Consider the following 25,127-nt stretch of genomic DNA (forward strand, 5'->3'; position numbering starts at 1 on the left):
CTATTTCCATCAATCTAAAGTGTGTTTACCCTGCCATAGTTCAGAGTGCATTTCATCATAAACCTCTGTCTGAGAGACATATATTGCTTTCCCTTAGTATTTACTTCTTGAATTAGTGACTTAGGACCTGATTTAAGTCTTGGCGGATGGCCAATTGTTTCTCCAGGATAATGGAGTAAATTACTCTGTTGCCCTGGCGAAGGGACTGCCCACCAGAGTAATAAAGGACTGCTGGTGTTCATTTATAAAGCATTGACAGGAACTGCCATCCTGTGTGGTTCCTGTCAGTGCATTTCGCTGTTTGGTTGAGGGCTCAATCAACACAACAGAGGCGAGCACCAAACAGTTTTATTTTTCTTTTTCAAAAATAAAATCCTAAAACAGGATTTTCTTTTGGAAAATACAATCGAAAATGTTCCCCTCACCATGTGAGTCCTCTCCCATGGGAAGGAGATAATTTAGCAGTTTTCATGGCAACTTACAAGCAGGGTTTTCCTGATCGTAACGGGCAGGATAAACTGAGCTCTAATTCCACCCATCTAAAGTAGGCGCTTCAATTAGAGGTCAGCCTCTGAAAGCCCTCACTCACAGGGCAGTTGGAGAGTTATAATCACGGCAGAGATGGAGTTGTCTTTGCCGTTATCAAACCTATGGTCCTCCCTCATATCAGTTTGCCGGGCGACCCATTGTCTCGGCTGTGTGTATACTCTCTCACCGCTGCGATGGACTATATATACTGCCTATATATAAATTAAGCCCTAATGAGTTAGCCTAGTGATGCATTAAATTCAATAAAATACTAACTCATTCAATCCACTCTCTGGTTGATGGCATGGCATCCAATTTCAGACAAAAAAAAGCTTAGTTGCTGACTTTGGCTGCAGGAGAACGTGGCCCATGTTCCATTCTGCCCACCTTAATAATTGCCATTATTATGAGGAAGTTTGTCTTGCAATGCACCCTATAATTGTAAACGTGCAAAATATTACCTAATGCAGTCATGATGATCTATATAGAATACAAAGAATACATAAATTACTAACATATTTGGATTCCTTGTTCCGGAGCTCTGAATTTGAGCCACTAATCCAATTTACTTAACTCCTAATAATACAGGTTTTGCAAGAGACATGCAAGCTTTCATAATATTCATTTTAAGTGGCATACGGTTGTAAAACAATGCAAAGTATTATTACTTGTTATCGATCTGCACTTACAACTGCAACGGACTCAGATTAATTGAACGTGTATTAAGTGGTAGTATTTTGTCTATTTTTTTATTACATTTCTTTCTTACTAACACTCTTATCTCTTTTTCTTTCTTACAGCTCCAATCAATCCTCACTTGAGTGAGTATTCGTGACTAATTTCTTTATTTTCAATGATGCATTAGTTGTTGAATATTGGGAACATAGATTCTTAAATATAAACGGAAACAAATGTCAATGTCATTGCAGAGTCTAAATTCATAAATACAGGGGCATACTTTGTAGCATGTGTTAACTTGACTGTTGCAAACATTTTACACATTTCACTTTTTGTAATTGTTTTATCTAATTTCTCAACCAATTACCAGTAGCACAATCAGTATTGGGGAAATAATTCCTCACCTACAGTTGCCCATACCATGTTATATCTTCCTGCCATTACTTTGTCACTCTGAGTTAATGATACGCTAATTGAGAGTAACATGGACTTAAGACGTGCGTTTTTACATTGAATTTGCAAAATATAACCTCTTGGTCCTAGGAAATTCAAAATTACTATTCTCAGTATTTGCACGAAATGAAGATAGGTAACATCAGATCACATAAAACTACAGAGCCCCTTTAACCCAGTATTTTGCTTGCGACAAACATAAGGCATACAGAAACAATGCCCACATAACTTCAAAACTGCTGATAGGAGGAAGGATACAAGTGAGTGAATGTGGCTACCCACAATCAATCACTTGTTCCCTTCCTGCTCTTCAGCTCCAATTCACTATATCTGTTACTTTACCCTCTGGTCTCTATGAATCCGGTCCAGTAATCTATATGACTATCAGGACAATTGCCTTTGGATCCCCAGAATCGAACACAATATCACTTTTTAAAACAATTCTCAGATAAAACTGTCCTAAATCTTACCGATACCTGACAAACATGATCAATAGCAAACTGATATATTCAGATCCGATAAGAAAATAATTCCTGGCTTCTCCAAGATAGCCATGTTCTTTGCACTCTACATCCCTTCCCATGTCTTCCTGTTAGGGACTTACCATGGGATGTGGCTTCAGACTATTTACAACCTTCATTAAACATTACTAGACTCACTGCTCTGCTTCTGAGTCATGCCTTCCCCCCCCCCCCCGCCCCAAATATCAGAAAGTTTATTCTGGATCAAGAGCTCCTACACTAAAACACCTTCAAAGCCACCACCTTCAAAACACCTCTTGATTTTAGCTCACTGCATTAAAATTCAAACCCTTATTGCAGATTTAATGATGATCGCAGATGCCATTTTGAGATTGCAAATGGCTGGGTAAACCCACACCTTCAGGATTTTCCCCAAACATCTTTCACCTGTCTAAACATGATGGAATTTATAAAGCAGTGGAATTTGTGCAGAAACACTGATTCACATAGTTATTTCTCCGTTTTCATGTGGCTATTAGGTAATATTTTGGCAGAACTGGTCCCCCAAAATACCACATTCGGCAGTATCAGTAATTTTAGGTGTGGTATTACTAACAGTGTGTTTTAGTTAGTGCCACCCTATTTTAGCCCTCTCTTTCTATGGGTTCTATGGGATTCACAAAGAGCTGTTGTTTTTCAAATAATGCTACACAAATTTTGCGCAATAATATATTATGTCTACCATAGTCCACATGTTTTTTTTTATTTTGAATTGGTAAACAATGACCCACATGAAGGTGTGGGTCCAGAATATTGAGTATCAAAATATTGTGCTACTATCGTATACACTCATAAACACACACACACACACATATATATATTCACTGAAAAAACCATAGGTTTCACACACGTTATAGTTAGGAATTATCATTTACAAAACCTTGCAAATTCACTTAAAAAACCATAGGTTTCACACTTGTTATAGTTAGCTGTACATTTCACTCGTAAAAAACCAATGAAATTCCACGTTATAGTTAGATCAGGTAACTATAACTTGCGCGCCCACAAGAAACTGCTGATGACGTCACATATTACATCACTCATGACATGGTCAGTGACATCACTCATGACATCAATGATGACATCTGAAATTACACATTGTGGATTGCGGTCGCACAAGTTATAGTTACCTGATCTAACTATAACGTGGAATTTCATTGGTTTTTTACGAGTGAAATGTACAGCTAACTATAACATGTGTGAAACCTATGTTTTTTTAAGTGAATTTGCAAGGTTTTGTAAATGATAATTCCTAACTATAACGTGTGTGAAACCTATGGTTTTTTCAGTGAATTTGTACGGTTTTTTAAATGCTAAGTTATGTATTTATTTATTTATTTTTTTCTGGTTTTTCACTGTGCGCACACCCTGCGCGCACGGTGCGCTTCGCGCACCGTGCGCGCACTGTGGGCGCTCGGTGCACTTCGCGCACCGAGCCCCCACGTTGCACAGTCCATGCAGTGCGCGCCTCGCCTTTTTTTACACAGTAACATTTGTTTTTTTCTCCCTTGTGGGTCCTTTAATTTATTTAATAAATGTCATTGTTACTACTTTATTTTTTTTGTTTTATTTTTTTTTGCCGTGCACGTACGGTAAGCTTACCCTACGCGCACTCCGTGATTTTTTTTAAAAATTATTAAATGTATTTTCCGTACTTTTGGGTCCTTCTTGGACCCCCTGACAAACACTAGGGGGTCTGCAACTCTCTTCGTTGCCCCCTTTTCACGTTCCCCACCTTTGTTTCTCAGTGCGAGAGACAGAAAATGGCGGCAGACACTTCCTGATTTCGACCGATTCAAATGTTTACAGTCATGTAACCACCAATCAGAATTGAGCTCGCGCACGGCAACGTACGCGTACGGTAAGCTTACGGTAAGCGCACGGAGCGCGCTTACAGATATATATATTGATTTAAATGCTATTTTCTCAGGACGTACTGAACAGATTTACACCAGACCTACAAAAGGCACATCCTAGACCTGAGGACTACCTCTCTGCCAAATTTCAAGTAATTCTGTTCAGCCGTTCGGGCTGTAGCTCGGACTAAAGGTCCTATGGGAAAATGCATGGGGAAAACGCGTTTTGGGACCCCCTTTTTTCTCAGCCCCCGCTTGACGAATCCCCCCGAGACTTTCAGGGTAGGAGCGGAGCGTAGCGCCCCATTAGTTTTGAAAATTGCGCGAGGATTCGTCGACCGGCGCCAAAGTTATTCCAAATAGAATGTTGCGGATTTCCTATGGAAACACGGTCCTAACTATAACTATCTACTGGCGACCGCCAGTAGATAATATATACATACATACATATTTATATCTTCAAGATATGCAGATGTGGAGTTACGAATTCTATACTAAATCTAAAACCCCCTATGTGCACTTATCTGTTGATTTTTTTGTCATTAATGTTTTGGCTACAATATTAAGGTAGCCTGATATTCCATACACAATATTTTATACTACAACCCAACATGAAAACATAGTTGAATCCCACCCGATTGCCCACATTTTCTAATACTAAGGCCCACTAAGCACATCCTGCAACCCTGCCCAGCAGGTCTGGATCTAGCTAGTAACCTTGTCAACTTGATAGACATAGCTTTGGGATTTCCGCAGCATTGTATAACAATACCAATCAGTCCATGAAAATGGGACACTGTCATTCTTTAAGCCAACTCCCCCTTGTCCCAGAGGCTACGGGCATGACCTGAGTCACGTTCCCAAAAACTCCCTGCTGGGATGTTGTGCAAGGCCCTAATAGCACTCTCACTGCCCCAGGGTTCATTTGGCATAACTCCATAAATCTGATACCTATTATCAATTGCACCCTACTTGAGTGTTTCAGGAATTTTGCCTGTCTCAACTGCTTATACATTTATTTCGACTAATTAATTGCTCAAAAGGTGCAGCACAAAACTAATAGTCCATTTTTTTGTGAATTGACCCAAAAGCCATTTGATAGTTTAGTTATATTATGGCCTACATATTGTAACTTCACCAGCTAACCTGATTTCATTGCAATTATTGTCACTTGTCAAAGTTACGTTTTTTTCCTCAGCCTCTTTCAAAAGCGGGTTACCATCTACATTACATTACTTTTTCATATTGCTTGCCACTCATTTTAATTTCTGTGTCGCGCATCAGTGTACATCTCTTCCCATTATATCAGACCCAACATAAATGTAGCCTTACATTGCCTCAGAGCTGTTTCAGATATTTATGCACTATCGTATTTCCCAGTTTCTTATTAATACAATTGTATTTTATTCTTTTGACATGACTGTGGATCGGAGTGTCTCTTCCTGTATTTACAGAAACTTGAATATTGTTTCTCTCTATTTAATACGTTTTAGTTGATGACTCGAGGGACTTGTTTTTTGAACTGACGACTGTATTTTTTCTGAAGCACTAGACATAATTAATTACTTGTTCTAGTCATTAATTATTAATATTACACATATTTGGTCACCATATTTGTTAGAATGAAACCTATGTTTATCACACGTTTTATAAAATGTATTCGTCTTAAAGATGCAATGCTATGTATGAATCTTCTAAACATACCTTTTACCGGCTACACACGTATTTTATGGGACAATTTATAGAAAACAGTCATCGGCTTAGGAAACAATCTACTACAACTAATTAGTTGTGGACATTCTGCTTATGTAAAGAACTGTATATAGCACCAAAACCTTCTTGTTGAAAAGCATTTTATTTGGTGTTGTGAGACTCTCTTAGACATGTTTTGCCTTTGGCATATACTTAGACAAAATCGTTCTCAGAACCTGTGGGTAATGTCATTGTTTTCCTGTGCAGCACAGACCATACTACATGCATAAACATGTTTCATAATTTCTTCTTTTGAATCATTCTGCGTAGCTAGGCATGACCTGAGCTGTGTGTAAATAGAGTGACCTCTAAACACCAAGGTTATTTAAAGAACTAAACATGTATTAAGACAAATGGAAACAAAAATGAAGTAAATTGATAGAAGGGTTTAAAGGTTATGGCAAAAAGCCCATTGAAATGTATTTCTAAATCTTTTATTTTGAAAAACAATTGAGAAAAATTGAAAAAGTAACTACGTGTCCTCTAGAGCCAGATGGGGTTTTGCCCCAGTTAAAGATGCTAACTTTGAAATTAGAATCTGGTATGGAACAAAAATATGTTTAGTAAGACCAACCCGGAATTTTTTCTCTGGAGGGCTCTAGGGTGGTGACAACATTTGTATGACAGGAATGTTTGGACAACTACAGACATCTGTTTAAAAAAGCTCCAAGTTGTCCAGTGTCTTATGTGAGATTAATCCATATGTAGACTGGCAGCTTGACTGTTGTAAGATATTGGGTTGTTGGTTGACTTCGGTGTGATACCTATTGAAGCTGCAACCACAATCATTGTAAGGGAGTGGCAGAAGTCAACCCTAAATTAACCTTTGCTCAACCCTCTGGTAGCTTGCCACAGAGTAGTAAGGCTTAACTTAGAGGCAATTAGTAAAGTATATGTGCGCAACACTTAAGAACAGTATTTAAGTGAAAACACCACACACATAAAAGGATCCCTCACCAGGTTAGAGAAATAGAGTACTCTTAAATAATTAAAACACGACCAACACCACAAAATTCCCATCAGAAGAACAGGAGCTGTGTAATTTTAAAGATTCCAGTGAAAATAGCGGCAAAAAGCACAAGGTGTCATGTGTGGATATCTGGTTGTGCTGGACCGGGACAACTGGGAAGGAGCTCAGACTGGTTACAGGGACCCAGTTAGGCCAGCTGAACAAAGTATCTTAAATCGTGGGTTCTGGACCATTGCAGGTCCATGTCAAATTTGCGTTGCGCAGCCAAAGCGATGAGTTGGTTCCGACAAGGGGGGAGGTCCTGCATCTTCGTTGAGTATCCATATCACAATGGCTTGCAATGTGAAGTCCAGCACCAAGTATTATTCGAGAAGTCGGGGTGATGCATTGGTTCTGAGGAGCTGCAAGGCTGTGATCTGGAGTCTGGTGTCGCCATCGAGACGACACCAGACTCCAGATCACAGCCACAAACCCCTAGTCCAAAGATCTGGGACTATATCGATAGTTTTTTGGCTCACCATGCAATTCCCGTTTGGACCTAGTCATATGGAAATCAGTCTTGACCCTGCTTCCCATGGGAACAGTTCACCCTGAACTGCCAGGTCAAGGCTTTCCTGAACCGGAAACAAGCATCCTGGGATCAATTTCGGGTTATCACCCCTCATCAGCCAAGCTAGCTTGACTCCAATGGCATGCTGAGCATGGGGCTCATGTCTGTACATACCCGTCCCACTCGAGTGACAAATACTAAAAGAACAATTGATGGGCGGAATGCTGTACAATGTCAAACTTTCACCCCCAGTCCAGAGATCTGGGCCTAAATCCATTGTTTTTTTCCTCACCATGCCATTCCAGTTTGGATGCATCCGTATGTAAATCAGTCTTGACTCAGCTCCCCATGAGAACAGTCCAGCCCGAACTGCCAGGCAAGGTCCTGGCTGGATGGGAAGCAAGCTCGTAGGACCGGTGACATATGGCTGGCCCAAACTGGAATGGCGTGGTAAACAAACTAAGTATTTAGGCCTAAATCTCTGTACTGGTAGTGAATGTTTGACATTGTTCAGCATTCCGTTTCATCTTTCTAAAAGTGGCATTTCTAAAATAGCAATACTAACTCCAACTTTGCCAGCCAAGAGGATTTATCAGTACCATTTTAATGACATAAAACATGACAGAGCTACTCCTTCTCAATCCGGAATTACAGCTTAAAAGTGTAATAAGGAATTCCCAATGTTAGCCAATGAGAGGAGAAGGCCTCACATTGCAAACAATGGATTTAGGTGTTTTTCACTACCAGGACATGCAAAATATAAAAGTGCATGTCCTCCTTCTTACTTACACTGCACCCTGCCCTATGTGTATCCTAGGGCCCAGCTTAGGGGTTGACTTATATTTAATAAAAGAGGAGCTTAAGGCTTGGCAAAGGGTTTTAAATGGCAAGACAAATGGCAGGAAAACTGCACACACACAGGCTGTTCAGTGGTGGGCCTGAGACATGTTTAAAGGGCTACTTGTGTAGATGGCACAATCCGTGCTGCAGGCCGACTAGTAGCATTTAATTTACCTGGCCTGGGAACAGGTAGTGCACTCTACGAGGGAGTTGCAGGTAAATTCAAAGTACCAATCATTGATAGGTTTATGTTGGAGAGAAGCCCATGCACTTTAGCACTGGTTAGCAGTGGTAACGGGCTCAGAGGCCTATGGGCAACACAAAGATTACTGCAAAAAGAGAAGGTAAGCAGACTAAAAGTTTGGAGAAGACCAACCTAAGGCTGTCATGGCTAACAGTTAACATTTCCTATACATTGATTTACACACTTGTATGACTGTCTTTGTATGGTTTTCTGTCTACATTTGTGATGTAAAGCAAACGGACTCTAAATTCGATTGAGTAGTGCTATAAAGTAAATACATGTGAAAGAGGCTAAGGAGAGATGACGGCTACAATTGGAGGATGGAAGTGAGGGAATCCATGAAAAAAGAGGTTATGGGGTGATTCTGTCAGTACTAGTCCAGCAGTATACTTACATTATATTTTACTCATTCTTATTTCAACTTCCATTAGGAAATGCCTTTCTTATTGAAGTGGATACATTTTCATCACTTTCCGTAAAAAGGAAAAAAAAACCTCATCGGCCCCTTTGAAATTAAACCTTGTTGAAAATTGATTTGAATTTATGAATTAGTATCTCGCTGTCTGTATGTGGCAAAGGAGATGGTTCACAAGACGGCACAAATATACAAAAACTCATGCAACAGAGCAAGCCATCTTTCTGCACTACACTGCATGAAAAGGACAGGGCATGAATTTGCTGCATTTACCTTTATATGGCATATTCTTGTAACTTTGTAGTACTCGCACACTTTTGGCTGCCTTACATAAATGCAGGCACCCTTGTGTCATGTTGCAAGGATGCCAGCTTTACAGAGTGCAGCCCACTCAGAAAGAGCAAACTACAAGGAGAAATAAATATATTTCTCATCATTGTGCCTCTGGTGGGTGGACGTACAATACTGACACATTCCCAGGTCTACCAGTGTTGGTAAATCTGTGAAGGTATCAGAATCCATGAGTGGATGCGTGGGAACACCCACGTTCCACCCCTGGAATGCCTCCATGCCGCTCAGAAATGCAAGGCAGCGATTTGCACTGCCTTGCGTTACTCTTGATTTATCTTGTGTTTTGACTCGCCCTTGCATTGCATAAGGGTGATGAAATTTGATAAATTTGAGCCATAATGTATCAAATGTTCACTATTAAAGGTGTGTTAACAGGTAGAGGTGACTAAAACTGCCCCTTTCGAACAGTGAGAAAGGTTGAGTTAGGATAATGTTAAATCCAACCATTCTAACTCCATTAAACTTAGTTACTTTATGTAACTTCTTGCCTTGATGCAGTATGATGACACAATAATGTGTCCGAAATCTCGTCTGACAAAAATGTTGTGTCCTAAATAGTGTTTACACTGATATTTTCTGATTGGTGTTAATAAGAGAAAATATACATTTAATCATGTAATGTTATTATAAACAATATCTAGGCCACAATATTTATGTCAGATTATGTCGTTATTGATATTTTGACATACAATCCACGACTGCAACCCTTGTTTTTTTGTCTTTTACTTCAACAGTGCCCATAACTAGATGTACTTGAGCTATGGGAATTTTACTTTATTGTGTGTTCCACTGTCCAGATATTAATTTGCAAGTGTGCATTTTCACCTCAGTATGATCAATGATGTGCATTTGTGCTTGTGCTAAGCATGCTGCTTGTGTTATGTTATGTTTCTTTGTGTATTTGTTGAACATATGATCACCTGGGAGGGTATCCTGCAGGGGGTGAGTCGTTCCAGGGTTTAGGAGCAGACAGAAGGCTCAACCTTCAGGCCTGGATTTGCGTATGCGGGGGATGTGTGCAGGTCGGAGTCTCTTAGTGGGATAAGTAGACATTGTATTTGAAGAGCAACATCATAATTGTTATGTAGAGTGGTGGATAGTGCCATTGTTGTAGCGCGTGCTTTCAGACAACATATTCAATTCAAGTAAGTCTAGATCATGAACAAGTTATTTTAATGATATTCAAAGTTTGTTCTAATATTGTCACTATGCAGACTTTTCAAACATGGGGGGAAAGGAAAAGTAATGTCACATTGTTAAAGGTTAACCTTGGCATGGATCACCTGTGTAACTACTAAAAGTTCTAGAATACTTTCAAGGGTTGCATTTTAGCACAGTGAGCCTTTAACAAACATGGACAGACCTGCCAGGTGCCAGCCTTTCATCCCCTCGACAGCAGGAAGCCAATGGAATGATGAAAGACTCTGACACGGAAAGAAGACCTGACATTTGTGCGTCTCAGCAAAGCCTCTCTGAGAGATGGGAATTGAATTTTCTGTGCCTATCCTTTGGTGATCACTCGTTGATAATGAAAAGATTGACGCTTCTGCAGAACCATCTTCCATATCTGCTGTCAAAGAGCCTGCACGTTATGCAGAGGAATGGATGACACTTTGACCCTAAGCATAAGGCATCTCCTCCACTGATAGGCTATTAGCACCACATGCTGGCTGGTAATTCAGGTCATTCTTTGAGCACACACTTTTATCTTTCTCAGCTTGAGTTCCACCTCTTCTCCAAGCTTGCGGAAAACATTGGATGGTGAACCAAGAGGATCTCTATATCTTCCACAAAATATGACCCTTCATGCTTAAAAATACAGGTCTTGATAAACAAAGGGCCTCCGCACCTGTGGCGGAGGCCCCACAGTTGTGGGGTGGTCTCCACACTCATAGTAGAATATTTGCAATGAGAATTCTCATTGCGGATATTCCACCCTGAGTATGTAGACTCGCCCACAACTGCAGGTCTTTGTGAATCAAGCTCACAGTGTCTCAAGAAATAAATGTTATATCCATCCCGGCATCACATTCATGACGTTTTTCGACAATATGATTTCATGCAAAAAGTGCGAGTTTATATGAAGTGTATCATAAAACAAAAAAAAGACATGTCTTCAATTTCTTTTGCAGAAAATTATTACTTTGCATTTTGATGCCATCTCAATGACATGGAAATTACCACTGATGTTAAATTTAAAAAGTATTCCATGTTACTCTATTTAAAATTCGATGTTTGTGCTGTTTTTTTGTCAGAATTGTGCTCAAAATGGCATTATTCGAATGGGTTCCTGTGAAGACGTTTCTGTGATCACTAAATTTCAGTATTCTTAATCGCAGATTATCACCGCCATAATATTTTAGTATAGATAGATGCATACAATGCATATTCTATCTATAAATTCACATTCAGAGTCAATTTCTTTCTGATCTACAGAGATGTTATTTAAATTGATAAGGATACCTATAAACAGTGTTTATTCCTATGATATAATGCTTGTATTAACCCTGTAAATCCTCGATCTTTGCAATCACATACTCATTGGGAAGCACACTTGGTTTGCATTGCCCTCCTTCTACAGTTTTAGATATTTTGATGTCATTGTGTTACGCTGTCATTCAATAAGTCCAATGAGGTCAACTCAAGAATAATTGGAAACCAAGGACCTGCTGTATCAAAGGGTTTATCCTGTCTGTCTGTTGGGAATTGCATTGATTTATAAGGGCCCAAATTAGATAACTCAAGAAATTAGTGTAAATTTGAGGACTTCAATCCACAAAGTCACCTGTTGTAAATATTTGAAGGGTCATTGGTTCTACACATTGGAAATAATCTTTCTTAAATGTATCATCTATATTCAAGGATCCTATTTTGGATATACAGGTGGCAATGCACACTTGTTTAATCAGAGGAAGGTATGCTACCTGCAGAAGATGACTCAGTCACAATAAATATTGCATTTATGCACTTATGAAGTGTTTATCTTGCACCACTAATCCTAGCAGCTTCAATTAGTTGGTTTACTATATGTGCTGAACTAAATATGCATATGTCAATGTGTAACAAATCATATTTTGGATGGGATGGACAAGCCGGCAGATGGTCTAACATTGGTTAGGCAACATTATGTATAATCAAAGCAATGCCACCTCATTATATCTAATAATGTTATCATTCAAACTTCATCTGAAAGCAGTGTACTTGGGTTCTTCTTCCTTTTTTGTGTTTTTTTTATTTTAATTTAACTCACTAATATTAGATTCCTAGCTCACAACATTTTCTGCACAGCTATGAATGAATTCAAAAATGGCCACCAATGAGTAACGATGCATGTACATGCATGCAGATGCATAGGTGGCCCAATATAATGGGTTTTCTAACAAACAAAAACATTCCCTATGCATGTACATGCACTCTTCCAACATGACTGTCAGGATAGAATTGTAAATTAAGTGGATAAATGAAAGTATGTGGAATGTGACAAATAGGAAGTGGGTGGCCTAGTAGCACTTAGCCGGGATGCTCAGAAAAGAAAAGTACAAAAAAGAATAATAACAGGAAGTTGAACAAGGAACTGGCAGGAAATCCTATAGATGGGAAAGCAAAAAGCATAGAAGCAGTGTGCAGCTGCAAGGCCCTTGCTAAAGCAACACAGGTTGGCGGGATGTTAAAACGATCTTACAAAAATAATTAAGGAGAGGTTGTAGAGGAGCAGGAATCAATGAGAAATATAGACACACACACACATATATGTTTGTTTGTATATATATATATATATATACGACCACTGTGCAATTTACATTTCACTCTGGTGCCCATAACAGTCAGTCGCGCATCGACCACATGTTCACTCACGCTCAGGATATACATTTGTTTACTGAATCCAGGTGCCTAGCACACAGAGTGTCTGATGATTTCCCCGTCCTCACAACACTTACGCTCGACCTACCCAAGCGACGCGCCACCCTTACTATAAATCCATGGTGCTCAAGGTACCCCACATTAAGGAGACACTACTCAAAGAAGCGGACTGCTATTTTAATGAAAATGTGGGGTCAGTCACCTCGGCCCGCTTCCTATGGGTTGCGTTTGTTGCTGTCATAAAAGGCTGAGCCATATCGTTGATGGTTGGCCATAAAAGAGAACTCACCAAGCGCATCACAGAACTTGAGGAGGTTATCCTATCCAGGGATAAAGCCCTGGACCTCACCCCTGATCCTGAGATGCAGCACTCCCTCGCGATGGTGCGTCTTGACTACCAACAGCTTCTGACGGAAGCGGCCAAAGCACGGTATACCTCAACACACCACAAGATATATGAACATGGGGAACTAACCTTGCTTGATTGGAGAAAAAAGAACAACTGTCAAGGTGGGTTCACTCAGTGCGTGGGTCCAATGGGAATACAATCACCGATCCCCAAAAGATCGGCGATACGTTTGCTTCTTACTTCTCGTCTGTGTACGCGTCCTCTGAGAAGTCCCAATCATACGCAGCTGCAGACCTTCTTTTGACCATTAAAGTTGCATGCCTGTCCCCACAGGACCGAGACTCCCTGGAGGGTGCGATCACAGTTGCTGAAATCCAGAAAGCGATACAAGATGTCCTCTCGGGTAAAGCCATGGGACCCAACGGGCACCTGATCGAATTCCTGAAGCCACTGGCTTCCAAACTTTCCCCCCACTTGCTCCAAATGTACACTGAAAGTTTTGTTGAAGGGGCACTTCCTGCTGATATTCGAACGGCCTCTATCGTGGTCATTCACAAACAGGGCAAACTGCCAGATGACTGTAGGACCTATCGCCCAATCTCACTCCTGACAGTTGAGGCGAAACCTTTAGCTAAACTGTTGGCCAACAGACTTCTACCCTGCATAACAGAGCTCGTGCACCCTGACCAATCCGGGTTTCTGCCAGGGAGAAATACAGCCTTAAACCTGAGGCGACTTCACGGAGTCCTGAGTAGACGTTAGACGATCTGGGAGGATGCAGCCTTGCTATAATTGGATGCATCCATGGCGTTTGATACTATTGAGTGGGACTGTTTCTTCGTAGTCTTAGATGAGATGGGTTTTGTCCCAAACTTTATAAAATGGATCCAATTGCTCTATGCCCACCCAACCGCACAACAACCACGTCTCGAGACAATTCCCACTGGGACCGTATCTCCTTCTATGCGTATGATATCCTCCTATATTTGGCCTCGCCCTCACGGTCTCTGCGCCGGGTTCTCCATATATTCCACATTTTTGGCACCCATTCGGGCTATACTATCAACTGGACTAAGTCGCAGCTCTATGTGCTGTGGGGTGCGCCGCCGTGCAGCCCCAGAGGGTATGACATAACGGTGGTAACAGAGGGCTCCAAGTATCTCGGTACCTATATTACACCGGACCCAACTCTATTTTATGAGTCCAACCTGCTTGCACCCCTAACTCGCCTTTGGTCTGACGCTAAACATTGGCGATCCCTGCCCCTTACTCTCCTGGGGCGTGCAGCCCTCTTTAAGATGCTAGCACTGCCACAGTTTCTCTATGTATTACAAAACACCCCTAACACGATTCCTGACAGCTATTTCGCTGGTATCTAAGGCCCTGTGCGTGGGCTATTGTGGGACCGACGGGCCCCATGAATAGCTATGAAAAAGTTGACGATGGAGTCGTATGACAGGGTTATCACACTACCCGGCATGAGGCTTTATTATCAAGCGTCCCAGCTGTTTCCAGTCAACAAATGGGTACTTGGGGAATATGACAATCCGAATTTTCGTACAGACCGATGGCTCCTGCGATAGGGGGGTTACGCCAGAGCACTCTACACAAACCCTCACAAGCTTAACCTCACGGGACCTATTGCACCCACAGTGGAGGTCCGGTACGCCGTGAATAGAAAATGGGGGTGGCATAACACACTCACAAAGGCCACACCACTTTGGGTACCTGGTTTTGACAAGTGGGATATGATAGGTATCTCGACAGTGGGTGACATGTGGATGGGGGTAAATTAGACACATTTGCAGATCTACAGACCAAATACCAACTAGCACAGACCGAGACATAACGCTATCTGCAAATCAGTCATGCAGTCAAAGCAGTTTTACCCAAGGACGCCCCTCTACCCGAGAACTCCCCATTGGAGGACCGACTGATACTTAGGGCCTTATGTAGGTGGCCTAACATTTACCACTTCATAAATACCGAATTTTACAGATTCGGTATTTATGAAGTGGTAAATGCTATGTAGGTAATCAGTCGGTAAAAATTACCGAATCGGAATTGGTCGGTAATTTAGAATCGGTATTTACCGATTCGGTAATGGTAACTGGCTTCCCATTGATTCCTATGGGCCAGGAGGCCCATTGGAATCAATGGGAAGCCAGTTACCATTACCGAATCGGTAAATACCGATTCGGTAATGGGGGGAGCACAAACAAGGGTGGCAGGGTGTCACAGTGACACCCTGTTGCACCCCTGATTCCTGCATGTGTGCACATGTGGCACACATACATGCCCTAAGGGCATGTATGTCTGCCACATTGCACACTTCTAAGTGCCAAAAAATGCTTTTTCTAAGCCATTCGTCATTTACCACCAACTTTTAGTTGGTGGTAAATAACGAATCCACACAACACCCACACACTCCCCCTACATCTCATTTCAGGATTCGGTATTTACCGAATCGGTAAAATTACCGATTCGGTAATTTTACCGATTCGGTAAATTACCGAATCCTGAAATGTCCCCCCTACATACCAAAAGCCTGAATACCGGTCGGTAACGGGATTTTTACCGAAAATCGGCCGTTACCGACCGGTATTAGGCTACCTACATATGGCCCTTAATCCCATGCACAAAAAGGCCTTATCTCTAACATATAAAAAGCTAGTAAACAATCGCCCAGACCCCTTAGGGTGCCTGCGACAACTCTGGGAGGCAGATCTGGGAGACTTAGAAGAGGAAAATTGGCGTGACACTCTGGCCTCTCTTAATGAAGTGGCTATCCCTGTGAGATTGTGCCTGGTCCAACTGAAGATCCTGCATCGCGTGTATTTAGACGCAGAGATCTTAGACACAGTAGGAAGGAGGACTGACCCCCAGTGCCTTCGGCAATGCCGCCAACCGGGAACCCTCTTTCATGTCCTTTGGGAGAGCTCGGTAGTGCAACAATATTGGAGCAAGGTCACACAACAAATGGAGATGGCGGGTGGTAAATCTCTGAAGGCATACCCCCAACTATGTCTTCTAAATATCTGGGAAGCTACTGACTTAACACAAAAAGAGCAAACATGGGCCTCGCTCGGGTGGGCCACTGCAAAACGTAATATTGCCCAGAAATTGGGGGTGGGAACGATTCCGACTCTACACGACTGGGCAGTTGACATGGACAGGGCAATTATTGCCGAAAAAGATGTCTTCAAACATAGGGCTTCCCTAAGAAATGAGACTACAAATGGGGGAGGTGGAATAGCTACAGGGGTACTATTTGCTTGTCTTCTGCAGTAGAACTGCAACGTGAACGGGATAGACTACTGGATATCTCCGATGCGGATGATGTGCCCTCACCCAGTACCGAATAATGCGGTCAAGCTGTGAATGGTGTGAATGGTGTGCATCTTTGTTTTGGGAATTTGTCCTACTATGCGTGAATTACTTGATGTATATGCCGGAAAGTATTACTATGTCGGACTGGAAGGGCCTCTACTATGTCTCCCAGGTTCCAAATGTATCAAAGTGTATACCTGTGCTGTGTACTTATATACTGTCGTTTTGCTGCTTTATGTTTTTCTTTTTCTTTCATCAATAAAAAATGTATAACAAAAAAAAAAGGTAACTTTGCTAACCTCAGAATAAACATGGTAGAGCTTCTACTTCTACCAACATCAAGGGGCCGATTCCAATCATGGAAAAAGGCTGTACAAATCGTTGTATGGAGCGTTTTTCCCGTACAACTCGTACCCGGTAAACTTTTCTTACAACCTAGGAAGTACGATTTGTACAGAAAGCCTCTTTCCATACAAATCGTACAAAAGACCATACAGCTAAAATAAACCAACGATTCTGATCCGGAACAGCTTGCACGCGACGTCTGTATGTATTTAAGCAGCGGTTTCCAGCCCAGCAAGTACGATTCGTCCCTACGGCACTCCGTACGGCTCTTTTCTTACGGGAGCCAAAAACAGCTGTAAAAGCAGTCAGCAGGGGGACGAGTCGTACAGGCATACACCCCCGTGCGTTGTGTATGTACGGTGCGTACCCCAACATCGCGTACCCCAACATCACGTACACCAACATTGCATACCCCAACATCGCGTATGTACGCACGCGATGTTGGGGTACGCGATGTTGCGGTATGCGATGTTGGGGGTACGTGATGTTGGGGGTACGCACAGTACATACGCGATGTTGGGGTACGCACCGTACATATACAACGCACGGGGGTGTATGCCTGTACGACTCGTACCCCTGTACGACTCGCACCCCGGGAACAACTTTTCCCGGGATACGAGTCGTGCAAAGTTTTCTTCGTAGCGGGAAATGGCATTCCCCGTGTACGGGACGTTTTCCGTATAAATCGTAAATCGGAAAGCCGGTCCGGATCGTACTAGTACGGTTGGACTGCATATTTACAATTTGTATGGAAAAGTGTCCGGGTCTGTCTGGTACAACTTTTTCCGATCGGATTTGTAAGGATCGGGCCGATCCGTACAAATCGGATCGGGAAAAGTTGTATTTTTCCCGTACGAATTGTACTTCACGGGTCGGACGGGACTTGTGTGATTTGTATGGAAAAATTTACCGATACGAGTCGGACGGGAAAAAAAAATACAGGATCGGAATCGGCCCCCAAATGTTGGGAAAATTCCACAAATGTATCCGTATATTGGGTTGAGAGAACATTGGTCTCCATCCACTGCTAACTCTCTCAATCTCAGTTCTTGAAAAACAATAACTTAATTGAAAAAGCGATCGTAACTTAACAAACAATGCAATACAAATACATAAAATGTTTAATAAATAAAAATAAAATAATAGCAGCACATTTCTGGGGAAAATAGCCTTCGTCAAATTCATCAATAGTGAGGCCATTTGATCTAACAAAGGCTTTAAAAAGTGGTGGTGAGAAAAATGCAACTCTGAACAAATATAAATGACATGATATAAGTCTTGAATATTCTTATTGTCACTTAAATCACAGATTCTCTCTTTCAATCTGAGATATTTCCAAGCACCTATTACACATTTCAACAGTAAAATATTTAGCATGATTAACAGCAGTAAACATCGTACTCCACGATCAGGGCTGGACTGGCCGCAGCGGGCACCGGGCAATTTCCCGGTGCACTGCATGGGTGGGGGCCGGTTTTGGGCCCCTGGGGGCCATTTTTGTTACAGGGCTGTTTTTGCAGCATAGCTATAAAATCGGCCCTGTAACAAAATCGGCCAAAAACCGGCCCTGGAAAAGAGCTCGACCGCACCTCCCCCCCGGAGCGGCCGAGCCCTTTGCCAGGGCCGGTTGTGGTTCCCAGTCCGGCCCTGTCCACGATCAATATTCCATAACAAGTAAGGTTAAGGTTTTGCAGGGAGCTGGATGAGACAAATAACTTATACTTTAACTTACTTTTAGCCCCATTAATTTTTAAAAAGTGGGCATTTTGTGTACTGTTGCAGGCATGTCAAATGATTTTGTAAACCCTTTTGGGTAAGGTCAAGAATAACAATGTCATCTGCATATAATAAACCAGGAATTATGCAATCCCCCATTTTTGGTGCGTCACCCCTACAATAACTCAAAACCTAGTGTATATAAAATAAATATAAAGAAAAAAAGTAAAGGGGCCAACATGTAACCCTATTTGAGGCCATTTTGAGTATTAATTTAAGATGAAAGACCTTAATTTTCCCCTAGGAGCACTGCACACCATGTAGGCTATGCAGAGCCGTAATTAGAGGTAATAGATTCCCCGGCATACCTAAATAGTTATTCTTAGGTGAAATAGTCAACGTAATGCTTTTAACTGAAAAAAACAATGAAATTCACAAGTTATAATTATCTCAAATAACTATAACTTGGGCCCTAAGGTAACTATAACTAGCACACCTGGTTGCACAGTTTTCTCATCAATCAGTTCATTGCAAATGCTGCAGTGATATTATCAATAATGTAATATATGTCATGAGTGATGTAATTAGCAGTGAATGGCGAGGGCGTGAGTCATAGTTACTGTAGGGCGGGAGTTATAGTTACTTGAGATAACTATAACTGGTGAATTTCGGGGGGTTTATCTTTGTTTTTTAAATGAATTTCTAGCGTTTTATTAACGTAAAGAAATATTTTGTTACCGTACGTAAAGCCAACACCTACAGATTATGGACAGGCCCTACATCCAACCCTCCACAAGCAGCCGGCCCAAAGCTACCAGGTCAGACCTCAGGGCCTTGCATGGCCAACCACCCACCTCAGGCAGCCAACCTCAAGGTGCACATGGTCTTTGGCCAAGCGCAGCAGGGGGCTGGCTACAGGGCCAACCAGACACTGCACGGCCCCCCTCCCTAAGCCTTTTAAGACCCTGGGGACCCCATCCCCAAGGACCATACCTAATTTAAAAGGGGGGGGGGGGTCCCCACACTCTGTCCACAGCCTTTTTTTGGCCCCAGGAACCTCAACCCATGGGGCTACAATCTAAGGGTAGGGGGACATGTAGCCTGCCTCCCCGAATCTTAAGAGGCACGTGAACCCCATCGGATGGTGGCCGAATACAATAATACAAATACAATAAAAAAGGCCCCAAAGTCTTATTAAGTCCACCCCAGAGGTCAAATATAATTAAAAAAAGGTCTTGGGGACACCATTCACTGGGACCCACCATTTTTTAAAAGGAAGGGGGCACTCACAATCCTATTTTGGCCGCGGGGACCCCATCAACCATAGTCTCATCAATAATAGGTGGGTACCTTGGTGCCCAGCAAGGGGTACACACCACATTGAGGGCTGCTGGGGCGCCCCAGGGCCCCCAATAGCTCCCCACATTGTGTAGGAGCCGGAATGCCTCCCAAATTGAGGTAGAATCGACTTTTTGCATGCTTCCTCCGGGTGGAAAAAATGTATGTTTTGATCCCAAGTCTTCTCCAAGCCAGCAGAAGCATTTGTAAAGCTCCCGCTGGCTGGGAGCAGACTTGTATGTTTGCTCCCATTTGGTGGGAGATATAAAAATGCTCAAACCACATGGGAGCAGACATAAGTATTCTATAACCCTTACCTCGGAGTTAGAGATGTTAGGTCTTTCCCAAAAAGTTACAAATCCTACGTACTCAGCTGGGCATACACTGGATGGTCTTTTCATGAACAATGAGCAGATCACTATAAAGTAGATCCTCCCTCTGACGTTGTCAGATCATTTTGCAGTTTTATTTGATATTGGGATATTGGGTTTTTCCTTCCCATTCCCAGCTCAATCCCCCCAATCAATTTAAGGGATGGAGTGGGATAGATCAGACCCTCCTTAAACAGCATCTAATTAACACCCAACCAGAAGAGGTTTCTGACCCAGAACTGCCCTCTACAAACTATACGGAATGCTTTTACTAGGTTAGTACTGTTTAAAACTGTCCCCTGGTTCTCTGAGGCACTGAGGCTGGAGAAACAACGCTGTAGGAAACAAGAAAGGCGTTGGCGCCTAGACTATGACAACCAGGAGAAATCTCTCTATAAGTTGGCACTGGCAAATTATGAACGTCTTATAGTTACAGAAAAATCAATCATTACACCAGAAAATAGAAACTGCCAGTGGCTTTCAGGATAAGATAGGGCACATTTAGTCGAGCTTTACTGCCCCCACGATGGGCTGGAGTCAGCTAGTCAGAGATAGCAAAAGTAGGGACAGTTCCAACTTTAAGGAATTTAGGCCAGTTTCAGCAGATCAGATCACTAATCTGGTTAACACAAGCAAATCAGGCTCCCCATTTGACCCGTGTCCCCCATCAACCCCTCCCAGACCTGATAGGCACCAACCTGGCCAATATTTGCAACACTACGTTTAGTTCATGCATCTATCCCTCTATATGGAAAAAAGCCTCTCTTTTGCCGCTGATAAAAAAAAATCCAACCTTGATCTGGGAGAGATCACAAACTATCGACCTATTGTGCGTTTCCCTTTCCCTTTACTAGCTAAACTCTTCGAAAAGATCATGAATACTCAGCTGGCACTATTCATTGAGGAGAATAAGCTGCTGGATGATACACAGTTTGGCTTTAGGAAAGGACATAGCACAGAAGCAGCGCTCATTAAAGCGTCAACGAAATAAGGTTTGTCCTGGACGAAGGGGGTACCGCAGCATTGGTGCTATTAGATCTATCAGCAGTATTTAACACGGTTGATCATGTTACACTGATCAATCGTGTCTCAGCCTCGGTCATTGAGCACAAGGCCAAAGCCCTTCAGTCCTCATTTCTATCCAATCGCACCCAGACAGTTAGTTTGGGCGACTTCACATCCCCAGTTTTCTCACTCCCATGTGGATTTCTGCAAGAATCATCGCTAAGTTCGACATTGTTTAACATCTACATTACGGACTAAGAACGAGTCATTAAATCATTTAGAATGGGTCTCACATCCTATGCGGATGACACGCAACTGGTGCTTGCTGTGCATAAAAATGGAGATACAGTTTCTGCCAGCATTCATGATGGTATGTTGGCCATTAGTACCTGGATATCTCTACACTGTCTCAAATTGAACTCAACTAAGACAGAAGTATTGGTCTTTGGAAATCTTTCCCCAGGATGGTCTCCAGCTGGGTGGCCAGACAATTTAAGATTTCCCCCAATCCCTGTTAAAAACGCCCGGAACTTGGGTGTTATTTTTGACAACAGATTATCTTTTATACATCACGCTAACACGGTGGTCTCCTCATCCTTTTATCTGTTAAGAATTATAAAGAAAATGCTACCTTTCATACCGGCTAATACCAGAAGAAAGTTAATTGGTGCTCTGGGCATGCCTAAGGTTGACTATTACAACAGCCTGTTTATTAATGCCCAGGAAAGGGCGCTGGGTAGGCTGCAGTTGATACAGAATGCAGCCGCTAGGATGCTGTCAGGGACTCCCAAGTTCAAGCCCATCTCTAATGTGGTGCGACAGCTCCATTGGCTGCCTATAAGAAGCAGATCGAAATTTAAAGCTCTTTATATTGCCTGCAAGGCAATTCACAATACAGGTCCAGAATACTTGAAAGCCTTTTTGGCCTACAAGCCTATCAGATCTCTTCGCTCAGCAAATGCTAAACTTCTGGTCATCCCTAGAACCAAAAAAGCCAACTTTGGCCACAGAAGCTTCATAGTTACTACATCCAAACTATTGAACTCTCTTCGCATGCAGATTAAGGCTAGTCCCACGCTGCTATCAGTCAGAAAACAAATTAAAACTTGGCTTTTTAAGTAATAGGCTCTTTCCACCAGCCATTGCCGACCTTCCAGCAGATAGTGCTGAGACACCTCTGGGTATTTTTGCGCTTTACAAGTTTCTAAATTAAACAAAATAAAAATATGTTTCCCTGCTCGAGTCGGTGTGATCAGAGAAACAACTATTGTGTCCTGAGAGTGGGCTCCTCAGAACACAGTCACTGAACTAGCCTCGGGGGATGGGGACCCCAGGGCCTTTAACATCTCAGGGAGGAGGGCCTTGTGGCACCCCTCATTTTTATTAAAGTGACAGCCTCAGTGGATGGGATCCCCTGTGCCTTTTTATGGCTCGGGGTGGGTCATGTGCCCCCTACCCTTTATCCACATTTCAGCCCTGGGAAAATGGTTCCTCATGGCGTAAGAAGGCTCTGAGAGGAAGGCTGTGCGCCACTGCCATTTAATAAATTACTTGACCCCAGAAATGGGGTCCCGTGGCCTTTTTAGGCTCAGGAGGAGCGTTTCTGCCAAATTTGGTATAAATCCATTTAGCAGTTTGGGCTTTAGCTGTGTCTAAAGTTTCTATGGGTATATGAATGAGTAATAGGCGCTTTGCGACCCCCCTTTTTTCTCTGCAGTTTAATGACCCTTGGACAATCACATAATCCCGCAATAGCGGTTTCCTCATCTCTGCCTGCTCCCTGGATGTCTTCCAATAACTTGCTTTTTAACTCAGGAGATAACTACTTTATATAAGGAAGAAACAAGATGGATACCAGAACACAGCCTTGGCACCCACACTTTGCTGGAAATCGAAGGGCTCAGGGCATTTGCCTCCTGGTCCATACCTTAATGTGGCATTTACCCCTCAGTGTAAAGCCCATAGGAAAATGACCAACTCATCATCAAGCCCAAGGTCTAACAGGATTTTCTATAATTTACTACCATTACCTCTGTCAAAGACACTGCTTAAATCCATAAAGGAAAGGGACAGCATCCCCCCTTTGACTATTGTATATTTGTCAGAGTATGCACCCTGTATAAGCAGGAACCACCACTCTAGTCAGAGTAAGCTAGATGTACACTAAAAGATAACCTGTGTTCACCCTCTGGTAGCTTGGCACAAAGTAGTAAGGCTTATCTAAAGAGGCAATGCGTAAAGTATTTGTGCAACACAAACACAGTAACACAATGAAAACACCACAAAAATACTCCACACAGTGTTACAAAAATAGATTATATTTAAAGAATAAATCAAAAATTAGTGCTTAGAAACATATAGCACTTACGGGTTATTTGAGGTCGTGCTGGACTGCGGTAAATCCAAGTTCAGGTTGACTGTGATGGAGGACAGGTTGGCTACATGAACCAGACAGGTCCATCTGAAGAAAAACCTTGGCTGGAGCAAAGGTCAATGCCAAGAGCCTACTGAGTTGTCCCACATGATTGTTGAGAAGAATGCAATGCATAATTTTCGAGCCATGCAGAGCGCCATTGTCAAGTAGTGTAGGCTATGGATCCACTGTCGTTGAGCAGCTTTTTCGTGAGTGTCGAAGGGCGCTGCAGTGGAATTTCTCACACTGTGGCAGCGATGCTTCGGTTTTTGCAGGAATCAGCTGCAAAACCCACTTCTCAGGCCCAGGACAGGAGGGTACACCTCTGGGAAGGACCTTTGTGTCCCTGAGACTTCAGAAAACAAGAGGCAGACCAGCAAGCCCCTGGAGTCACTCTGGGTTCAAGTGATATGGGTCCAGCCCTTGTCCTCAGCAGGGCAGATATCAGCAGGTGGTAGGGCAGCTCAGCAAATCAAAGAAGCAGTTCCTCGTAACAGTCAGTCCAGGCAAAGTGGCAATCCTTACAGCCCAGCAGTCTTTTACTCCAGCAGAGTTCTTCATATTGCCAGTAGTGTACTGATTCAGCAGGATTAGAAGAGCCCCAGGACTTCAAAGAAACTCTCTGAAATGCACAAGGATCCCTTTCAAGTCATCCCTGTCTATCAGGCTATCCGTGGAGGTGAATCAGTACTTTGTTTGTGGACAGGACACTATCTATTGAAGTGCAAGTGTCAACCTCTTCCGATTTCTGCCTGCCCAAGAAGACCATTCATAATGCAGATGAGTTCTCAGAACGTGGATGCACCTCACCTTCTTGTGTTTGTGGCTGTCTAGAGGGAATGTGTATAGCTGTCACCAAGCCCAGACGTGTATTGGAGATGGACTGCAGTCACACAGAACAAAGTTAAGAAAAGAAAAATATCTACCTTCTGAAAGTGGCATTTTTAAAATAGTAATATATTTATCCAACTTTACCACAAAAGAGGATTTATCATTACCATTCCAAAGATATGAATCATTATCTAGCTACACCTTTCTAATCAGGAATGACAACTTAAGTGTTTTAAGGAATTCCCAAAGCTAACCCATGCGAGGCTAGTATTGGGAAAAATTAATGTAGCTATTTGTCACTACCAGGACATGTAAAACCTAAAAATGCATGTCCTATCTTTTACTTACACAGCACCCTGCCATAGGGTTACCTAGGGCCTACCTTAGGGGTGGTGACCTTGTATAATAAA

At 42.4% G+C, this 25,127-nt stretch overlaps 1 protein-coding gene across 5 annotated transcripts in view; it reads left to right on the forward strand.

The window, feature by feature from the left end:
• MDGA2 (MAM domain containing glycosylphosphatidylinositol anchor 2) overlaps positions 1 to 25,127 on the forward strand; it is a 1,462,473-nt gene that overhangs the window by 1,301,474 nt on the left and 135,872 nt on the right. For 4 of the 5 annotated variants that reach the window (XM_085627023.1, XM_085627026.1, XM_085627024.1 and 1 more), the window contains exon 12: positions 1,329 to 1,349. The exons of the other annotated variant lie outside the window; for it this stretch is intronic. In XM_085627023.1, coding sequence (XP_085483149.1) covers positions 1,329 to 1,349 — 21 coding nt within the window. The remainder of the gene's footprint in view (positions 1 to 1,328; positions 1,350 to 25,127) is intronic. 5 annotated transcript variants of the gene reach the window in all.

Source organism: Triturus cristatus, chromosome 9 (genome assembly GCF_964204655.1).
Source record: "Triturus cristatus chromosome 9, aTriCri1.1, whole genome shotgun sequence".
Lineage (NCBI taxonomy): Eukaryota > Metazoa > Chordata > Amphibia > Caudata > Salamandridae > Triturus > Triturus cristatus.